At 47.5% G+C, this 10,678-nt stretch overlaps 1 protein-coding gene across 1 annotated transcript; it reads left to right on the top strand.

The window, feature by feature from the left end:
- Positions 1–8,451: 8,451 nt before the first annotated feature.
- On the top strand, positions 8,452–10,329 carry LOC136610076 (E3 ubiquitin/ISG15 ligase TRIM25-like). The gene is made up of 3 exons (XM_066589344.1): positions 8,452–9,379; positions 9,614–9,991; positions 10,097–10,329. The coding sequence occupies exons 1-3, from the start codon at positions 8,452–8,454 to the stop codon at positions 10,327–10,329; spliced, it is 1,539 nt and encodes a 512-aa protein (XP_066445441.1).
- Positions 10,330–10,678: the final 349 nt, after the last annotated feature.

Genomic DNA, 10,678 nt, shown 5'->3' on the forward strand with positions numbered 1-10,678 from the left:
CGTTACCATTCCGCTGCTATGCCTGCTGAGAAGTTCGCTGCAAAGCATAAAGGCCGACGCTTTGCGGTTGGAACAGGAGACAGGGGATGACAGTATGTCGCTTGATAGCCAGACCACCCTCATGTCTATATCTCAGCGCGTTTTGGAGGAGGGGGAGGAGCAGGAGGAGGAGGAAGAGACAGCTGGGCACACTGCAGAGGGTACCCATGCTGCTTCCCTCTCATCTGTTCAGCGTGTATGGGCTGTGGAGGAGGAGAAGGAGGATCCTGAAAGTCATCTTCCTAGCGAGGACAGCCATGTCTTGCGTACTGGCACCCTGGCACACATGGCTGACTTCATGTTAGGCTGCCTTTCTCGAGACCCTCGCATTAGACGCATTCTGGCCAACACAGATGACTCGGTGTACACCCTTCTCAACCCACGGTACAAGGAGAACCTTTCCACTCTCATTCCTAAAGAGGAAAGGGGTACGAGAGTGATGCAATACTATAGGGCCCTGGGGCACAAAGTGATGCTAAACTTCCCATCTGACAGCACTAACGGCAGAAGGAGCAGTTCCAAGGGCCAAGTAGCAGGGGAGGCGCAGAGATCAGGCAGCATGTCCAGCGCAGGCAGAGGAACACTCTCCAAGGCCTTTGCCAGCTTTATGGCTCCCCAGCAAGACTGCCTCACCACACCCCAGACAAGGCTGAGTGGGACGGAGCAGTGTAAAAAGATGGTGAGGGACTACGTAGCCGATCGTACCACCGTCCTCCGTGACGCCTCTGCTCCATACAACTATTGGGTGTCAAAGCTGGACACGTGGCACGAACTTGCGCTGTATGCCCTGGAGGTGCTGGCTTGCCCTGCCGCTAGCGTCTTGTCAGAGAGGGTGTTTAGTGCAGCTGGGGGAATCATCACGGATAAGCATACCCACCTGTCAACTGCCAGTGCCGACATACTTACACTCATAAAGATGAACAAAGCCTGGATTTCCCCAGACTTCTCTTCTCCACCGGCGGAGAGCAGCGGAACCTAAAGATTCTTTTCGCTGCAACTGCAGATAAAAGCACTCTTCTCTATCACCGGAAAAACGGGGCATTTAGCTTTGTCAATCTGTCTCTGATATTAGTCCTCCTCCTGCTACTCCTCCTCCAGAAACATCATGTCATCACGCCGAACTGCCAATTTTTCTGCGGCCCCAAAGACTCATCTAACAATTTTTTTACAATTTTTTAAAGTTTCAAAAGTATTGATACTTTAACATGAACCAATTTTTTTAACAGGGCTGTCTACAGGCTCTGTTACAAATTAAGCAACAGCGAGCTGCATCTTTCAAAAAATATTTATGGGTTTCACCTGCCCTCTCGGTTGATAAATTTTTCAGAGGTACACTTGCACTCTTGGTACACTAATTTTTCGGGCCCACGCCTACACTCTTATCCCTCTTCCTATCCTGTGAAATTCCAACCCTCATCTTAGGTGATTTTAACATCCCCACTAATGACCCTATGTCACCATCTGCCTCTCAGCTTCTTTCACTCACCTCCTCCCTTGGTCTCTCTCAACTCACAGCCTCTCCCACTCACAGGGATGGCAATACTCTGGATCTGGTCTTCCTCCGGCTCTGCTCTGTTTCCAACTTCACCAACTCCCCTCTCCCGCTCTCGGATCATAACTTCCTCTCTTTCTCTGTCACGCTCCCTACCATCTCTCCAGACCCACCTACCTACAGTACCTACAGGAACCTTAAGGCCATTCACACCCAGGACTTTGCTGAATCCCTACAGTCCTCTCTGTCCCTTATCTCTCTCCTCGCCTGCCCCAACCTGGCTGCCGCTCACTACAACACCGCTCTCAAACATGCCCTGGATGAAGCAGCGCCCCCCAGAACCCGAGCCATTCGATGTAGAACACGGCAACCCTGGCTCACGCCTCAAACGCGCTTCATCCGGCGGTGCTCTAGAAGTGCTGAACGGCTGTGGAGGAAATCGCAAACGGCACCAGACTTCCTCCACTACAAATTCATGCTCAGAACCTACAACCTCGCCCTCCACCATGCCAAACAAGTCTACTTCACCTCTCTAGTCTCCTCATTATCGCACAACCCTAAACGGCTCTTTGATACTTTTCACTCCCTTCTCAGCCCAAAACCGCAGCCCCCAGTGACGGATCTCAGTGCTGAAGAGTTGGCTGCTTACTTCAAAAAGAAAATAGACGACATCCGTCAGGAAATAACTTCCCAATCCCAGACTAGCCCTGACCTTAGTCTTGTCAGCACTGCAGCTAGCTCCTGCTCACTGTCTGTACTCAGACCAGCAACAGAGGAAGAAGTCTCCAAATTGCTCCTCTCTGCTCGCCCCACCACCTGCGCTAGCGACCCTCTCCCCTCACACCTCCTCCGTTCCTTCTCCCCAGTGGTCATCTCCCATCTCACCACTATATTCAACCTCTCTCTGACCTCTGGCATCTTTCCCTCTTCTTTCAAACACGCCATCATATCCCCACTGCTAAAGAAACCGACTCTGGACGCAACTGATGCTGCCAACTACAGACCCATCTCAAACCTCCCCTTCATCTCCAAACTACTAGAACGCCTAGTTTACTCCCGCCTTGTAAGCTATTTATCAGAGAACTCTCTCCTAGACCCCCTACAGTCTGGCTTCCGACCTCAACACTCGACAGAAACTGCCCTTACTAGGGTATCCAATGACCTACTGACAGCCAAATCGAGGGGCGATTACTCCCTACTGATCCTCCTCGACCTTTCTGCAGCGTTTGACACTGTTGACCACAAACTCCTCCTCAGTATGCTACGCTCCATTGGCCTAAAGGACACTGCCCTCTCCTGGTTCTCCTCTTACCTATCTGACCGCTCTTTCAGTGTCTCCTTTGCTGGCTCCACCTCCCCTCCTCTTCCCCTTGCTGTTGGGGTCCCCCAGGGCTCAGTCCTCCTCCCCCTTCTCTTCTCTATCTACACAGCCCCTATTGGACAAACCATCAGGAGTTTTGGCCTCAAATACCACCTGTACGCTGATGACACCCAGCTATACACCTCTGCCCGTGACATCTCTGCACCCTTCCTCCAAAACATCACTAACTGTCTGTCCGCTGTCTCTAACACCATGTCCTCTCTCTACATAAAACTAAACCTCTCTAAAACTGACTTACTGGTATTTCCACCCTCCACTAACCGACCTCCTCCTGACATCTCCATCTCAGTGTGTGGCACCATAACTCCTAGACAACACGCCCGCTGCCTTGGGGTCATATTTGACTCTGATCTCTCCTTTGCCCCCTACATCCAATCTCTGGCCCGAACATGTCAGCTGCACCTCAAGAACATCGCAAGAATCCGCTCTTTTCTCACTGTGGAGACGTTAAAAACGCTTATTGTCGCCCTCATCCACTCCCGGCTCGATTATTGCAACTCGTTGCTGATCGGCCTCCCCTGCACCAGACTCTACCCTCTCCAGTCCATCCTGAATGCGGCAGCCAGGCTCATCTTCCTGTCCAGCCGCTACTCGGACGCCTCTGTCCTGTGCCGGTCACTGCACTGGCTGCCCGTTAAATACAGAATTCAATTCAAACTCGCTACCTTCATCCACAAAGCCCTCCACAGTACAGCGCCCCCCTATATTGTATCCCTCATCCACAGTGCAGCGCCCCCCTATATTGTATCCCTCATCCACAGTGCAGCGCCCCCCTATATCGCCTCCCTCATCTCAATCCATCAACCAGCCCGGGCTCTCCGCTCTGCTAATGAAACCAGACTGAGCGCCCCTTTCATTCGAACTTCTCACTCCCGCCTCCAAGACTTCTCCAGAGCAGCACCGGTCCTCTGGAACGCACTACCAAAGGCTACCCGAGCAATCCAGGACTCGCAGAATTTCAGGCGTGCTCTAAAAACGCACCTCTTCAGGGAGGCATACCGAATTCCCTAAACAAACCCCTCTGTACTCCGCCTGATAACATGCTCCCTGACCTACTGACTGCAATCCCTGCTAGCCATCATAAACCGCTCCTGCAGTCACACTGTTTCTGCCGTCACACGGCTAAATGTCTGACCATTGTCTATGTGTATAGCATCGCTCACTCTCCACCTCGCCATACCGTGCACATCTCCAGCCCTTTACCCTCTGTATCACCCCATTACTTGTAGTATGCAAGCTCGTTGGAGCAGGACCCGCACCCCTATTGTTTCCATCAACTGATTACTATATGTAACCGTGGTTCTGTAATGTTTGTATTTTGTCTTTCTGTATCCCCCCTGTCTATGTAAGCGCTGCGGAATATGTTGGCGCTATACAAATAAAGATTATTATTATTATTATTATTATTATTATTATCCAACTAATTTTTCCGGTCTTCGCCTACACTCATGGTACCCCAATGTTTCAGAGGTTGGCCTATACTCTTGCTACAGAAATTTTACTGGGATCTGCCTACCTATACTTCTGCCACATTAATGTTACAGGGGTCTGCCTATACTTCTGCCACGTAAATGTTACAGGGGTCTGCCTATACTGTTGCTACAAAAATGTTACAGGGGTCTGCCTATACTTCTGCCACATAAATGTTACAGGGGTCTGCCTATACTGCTGCTACAAAAATGTTACCGTAATCTGCCTATACGTCTGCTACAAGAATGTTACTGGGGTCTGCCTATACTTCTGCCACGTAAATGATACAGGGGTCTGCCTATACTGCTGCTCCATAAATGTTACAGGGGTCTGCCTATACTTCTACTACAGAAATGGTGCTGGGGTCTGCCTATACTTCTACTACAGAAATGGTGCTGTGGTCTGCCTATACTGCTGCTACAGAAATGATACTGGGGTCTGCCTATACTGCTGCTCCATAAATGTTACAGGGGTCTCCCTATACTTCTGCCACGTAAATGTTACAGGGGTCTGCCTATACTGCTGCTACATAAATGTTACAGGGGTCTGCCTATACTGCTGCTACATAAATGTTACAAGTGTCTGCCTATACTGCTGCCACTTAAATGTTACAGGGGTCTGCCTATACTTCTGCTACAAGAATCTTACAGGGGTCTGCCTATACTTCTGCCATGTAAATGTTACAGGGGTCTGTCCATACTGCTGCTCCATAAATGTTACAGGGGTCTGCCTATACTTGTGCCACATATATGTTACTGGGGTCTGCCTATACTTGTGCCACATATATGTTACTGGGGTCTGCTTATACTTTTTCTACTGGAATGTTACAGGGTTCTGTTTATACTATGGGTGCACACAGACTTCCCATCGCGGTGTTTTACCTATCTGGCCCAAAAACACTGACTGACTAGGGCATCAATTGTGGGCCGAGGCCAATATGTATTTTCTCTCGTGTTACCACAGTTATCTGAGGAACTTGTTTGGGCCACTGAAGAGGAGCGTTACTGCGTTAATGAGATGTTCACAGCTGCACTGGCATCAGAGTCCGCTTCATGCTCTCGATTGCTGAGGGTTTGTGCAGAGGCCTATGTCCTCGGCGCAGTGAAAGTCTGCCATGTTTGGGCACTCTGATTTCTTCATGGTTCATGTCTTGGGTCGCCTAGGACCCACCTATGCTGTGGGTGCACACAGACTTCCCATTGCGGTGTTTTACCTGTCTGGCACAAAGACACTGACTGACTTGGGTAGGGGGCAGAGTGCAGATGGCTTTCCCCTTGCGGTGTCGATTGACTTCAATGGGGTTCGTTACTCGAAACGAACTCTCGAGCATCGCGGAAAGTTCGACTCGAGCAACGAGCACTGGAGCAATTTGGTGCTCGCTCATCTCTACATATGAACCAAAAATAAATTATTATAATATAACATAATTCCATAGTTAAAGAGATCAGTAGGCAACTTTATCCATACAAGGTATATAATATATATATATTAAACAGATGTATTCACAGTTAATAAATGTACCAAAGATCTGTTGTACAATTCCTATCTGTAGGATGCCTTGTATCTAATGCTCGTATCCAATATGGCTCTCTTTTGAAGACTCATTCTTGACTGACTATGCCTTCCTTCTTACTGAGGACCCTTTCAATGCCAAAAAAAAGAAAAAGTTTCCAAACTACCTGCATGCTTCTCCAGAAAATGTTTTGCTGCTCCTGAGCTATTGACCATGGCCTTCTTCATATACCTTATATGTTCCGCTCTTTGGGTTTTCAGCTTGCGTGTCGTGTAACCGATATAACTCTCGTTACATTTTGTACATACAATTCTATATATCACATTAATAGTGTCGCAGTTAATGTAGCTCATTATTTTATGTTCTTTGAAGCCCTCACTATTCAAAGAACTTCCTCTCTTGGCAGTCAGACGACGCGCGCTGCAGCGGGGACTACCGCATCTGAAAAAAACCTTATTTTTTAGCCACTGGGGTTTTTTTTGTATTTGATGAAAAAATACTTGGGGATAATAAATCCCTTGTTTAGCAGACATATCTGTTGTTTGGTAATAACGAAGGGGGCAACACCATCACATTACTGTTTATCACCTTTTGTTCCTGCTCGGATACCTCCTTTCTGAATTACCTCGTTTTTTTGCACCTTCCTTCTAAGATTGCTACTCGAGGTGCCAGGTTCTGGGCTAGACATACTGCAGCTAGAGGAATCCCTCTCAGTGGTATTCCCCTCCGTGTCGGTAGTGGTAAAGGTTACTTTATTATGTTTTCTTTTCCTTTTCAGAATAGGCTTAAAGGGGTGGTCTCGCGAAAGCAAGTGGGTCTATACACTTCTGTATGGCCATATTAATGCACTTTGTAATATACATCGTGCATTAATTATGAGCCATACAGAAGTTATTCACTTACCTGCTCCGTTGCTAGCGTCCCCGTTGCCATGGTTCCGTCTAACTTCGGTGTCTTCTTGCTTTTTTAGACGCGCTTGCGCAGATGCATCTTCTCCCTTCGGCTGGTCTTGGAAGCATCGGAGTTTTGGCTCCGCCCCCTTTTCGCGTCATCGCGTAGCTCCGCCCCCGTCATGTGCCGATTCCAGCCAATCAGGAGGCTGGAACCGGCACACGTCATGGGGCGGAGCTACGCGATGATGCGTACAAGGGGGCGGAGCCAAAATGCCGATGCTGCCGAGCGGAGCCGAAGGGAGAAGAAGGGAGAAGACGGATCTGCGCAAGCGCGTCTAAAAAGGCAAGAAGACACCGAAATTAGACGGAACCATGGCGACGGGGACGCTAGCAACGGAGCAGGTAAGTGAATAACTTCTGTATGGCTCATATTTAATGCACGATGTATATTACAAAGTGCATTAATATGGCCATACAGAAGTGTATAGACCCACTTGCTTTCGCGAGACCACCCCTTTAACATTTCCTTTCTTTTATTCGTTATTGATGTCTTTTGTCTCATAATCTTTTTTGTCTCCAACTTATTTTTTTTTACTTCCATAATCGATTCTTCCATTTTAGAGATGTTAATTTTCCGTTTCTTGTTCATTAGATCCCATTCTTCTGGTTTTACCAAATTAATTAAAGTTTCTTCCATTTCCTTCATGTCACTTTTTAGTTGTTCTAATTTATTTGTTTCATATTCAACAATCAACTTCATCAGATCAATAGAACAACTTGAAAGTATATGGTAGCACTTCTCTTTCAATTCCTCAGAATACTCAGATGTGGGATCTTTTTTTAATCTTACCCCCTCAGGATCATATTCAGTTCTATGTATTTACTGGGGCTATGCATGTCCCGCCAAATGTTGGCTTCTTTTTTCTTGACTTTTTCCAACATGTTCAGCACTTGATCCGTACAACCACTCAGATATGGGATGGATTATACAAGTGTCACATGTCCAAGATCGATGGTTAAATACATTTTTGGCTACAAGATGATTTTCCCAAGCTAAAATATAATTTTTGGCGTAAACACATTGGTATTTGCAGATGTCGTGCAAACAGAGCAGTTAAAGGACAACCCCCCCCACACTCAGCCCTTCTAGGTGCCTCCTGATACCATTTCTGAGATAAATTGGCAAATATTCGTTTCCATAATTCCGGGAAAAGTACAAGATTAAAAATTGTTTCATGGTTCATGAACGGGGCATGATAACCTCTCAGAATATCTTAAAGGGGTCATCAGAATGAACCATTTCTGGAAACCAATCTAAATTCCACTCACATCCCCGTATGTCATTATGATGTCCGGTTGATTGTGACTTCCTGCTTCTTCATGTATCTGGACCCGGATTTCTGAAAACCTTCGCAGAGTTATGATGATTAATCTCGGCACTTTATGACAAAGTATTCTATAATCGGGATGGCAGATATAGAGATATAATAGAAGTGGTGGACCCTGCCCTCTAGGGCTTACAACGCAGGGAGACTTGATGATAATGCTTATCTCCTTGGAGAACCAAAGACCAAAGTCTATAATAAAGAAGAACATGCTGGAAATCCCTCCAGTCTGTAACACAGGTCACATTTAGACTCTTGGCTTCTGAGTAGTGTCAGCCATGGCGACTGCCGATCTGAGAGACGAGCTGCGCTGCTCCATCTGTCTGAGCACTTTTACAGACCCTGTAACCCTGAGATGTGGACACAACTTCTGCCGGGTCTGTATGGATGAGTTCCTGAAGAAACAAGATAGTGCTGGAGTTTATTCCTGTCCCGAATGTAGAGCAGTGTTCCAGGAGCGGCCGGCGCTGCAGAGGAACGTAACTCTACATAACGTAGCAGAACATATCATGTCTACTCAGCCGAATCAGGAGGAGATCACCGGGATCCGCTGCACTTACTGCATTCACTCTCCTGTACCAGCTGTTAAATCCTGTCTGCATTGTGAGGCTTCGCTGTGTGATCACCACCTGAGAGTTCACAGCAAGTCATCAGAACACGTCCTCACTGAGCCCAGCGCCAACCTGGAGGACAGGAAATGTTCTGTCCACAAGAAGATCCTGGAATATTACTGCACCGAGGACGACGCTTGTATCTGTGTGTCCTGCAGTTTGGCCGGAGAACATCGGGGCCATCGGGTGGAGATGCTGGATGAGGCCTTTGTGAAGAAGAAGGAGAAACTGAGAAATATTCTCCAAAAACTGATCACAAAGAGAGAGAAGATTGAGGAAAGAGTCCGGAGTCTGAAGGAGTGCTGGCGAGAAGATCAAGAAAAAGCATCTGGGGAAGTAGAGAGAGTCACTGCCCTGTTTATAGACATCAGGAGACAGCTGAATGACCTGGAGAATAGGGTCCTGAGGGAGATCTCCAGGCAGGAAGAGCTGATGTCACTGTCACTGTCTGATGTCATCCAGAAGCTGGAAGTAAAGAAGGACGAGCTGTCCAGGAAGATGAGGCACATGGAGGAGCTGTGTAACATGACTGATCCACTGACTGTCTTACAGGAGCCAGACACCGGGGACTTGTGTGATCCTGAGGAGGAGGGAGGTGAGGAGGACACAGGGGGACATGATGGAGGTGATGGGGACACAAGGGGTCCTGATGGAGGTGAGGAGGACACAAGGGGACATGTTGATGGAATTACAGGGATGTTACAAACAGGTATCAATGATATAATGACATATCTACAGCCCATTTCGCCCGCAGAACCAAAAGTAATGAGGCCACAACCCCGCAGCCTCCGATCTCCACCCCGTCGCACACAAGACTTACCTTTGTCAGGTACAGAATATGGGGGTGATGATGTAACTGTCAGGACTGGGGGTGTTGGGGGGAAGGTAATGGCTGCAGGAGGTGCAGGGATCTATGGGCAGGGTCCTGCAGACATATTACTGGATGTAAACACAGCTTCTAATAAACTTAATATATCAGAAGACATGAAAACTGCAACCTGGAAAAATGTTGAGCAGAATCGTCCAGAAACATCGGAGAGATTCCAGGAATATCCTCAGGTGATGAGCAGGAGGGGATTTACTTCAGGACGACATTACTGGGATGTGGAGGTCGGTGGATCAGGGTGGTGGAGGGTGGGGATGTGTTACCCCAGTATAGACAGGAGGGGAGATCAGTCATACATTGGATGTAATAAAAAGTCCTGGGGTTTATGTGGAGGGCAGTTATATAATCAGTTTTCAATGAGACATGACAGAAGGGGGCGCCAGTCATACATTGGATATAATAACAAGTCCTGGAGTTTATGTAGAGGACTTTGGTGTCATGAAAACAATCAGTATTCAGTGACACATGACAGTAAACAGATCCGGTTACGTCACCAGATCTCCGGTGATAGATTTAGGATCTGTCTGGATTACGAGGCTGGGCGGCTGTCCTTTTATGAGCTGTGTGACCCCATCAGACACTTACACACCTTCACAGCCACCTTCACCGAGCCGCTTCATGCTGTGTTATGGGTATATAGAGGTTATATAAAGGTATAAGGGGGAAGCAACAGCAGCATGGTACCGCCATTAAAGGAGAAATCTGCCTGGAGACTGGTGACATCACAGGGAGCAGCATATGATTGGTGGTGCATTCAGTCTATGTGATACAGAAGTGGGAGGGGCCTTTTTTTCCTATTATAATTTAGTTTTGCTTTTCTCTGTTTCTGCACTTTTTATTGCCGGCTGTAAATATTTAACAGTGAGAGGTAATAAATCTCAGTTATCATATGAAGTCCTGTAATTACTGCAATCAGTGATCTGGGCTGTATAATAGTCCTACTATAATGTGTTATCACCATAGAAATAAAGCACTGATGACAACATTCACAGCCCCCTTCACCCCTCC

This window comes from Eleutherodactylus coqui, chromosome 2 (genome assembly GCF_035609145.1).
Source record: "Eleutherodactylus coqui strain aEleCoq1 chromosome 2, aEleCoq1.hap1, whole genome shotgun sequence".
Classification (NCBI taxonomy): domain Eukaryota; kingdom Metazoa; phylum Chordata; class Amphibia; order Anura; family Eleutherodactylidae; genus Eleutherodactylus; species Eleutherodactylus coqui.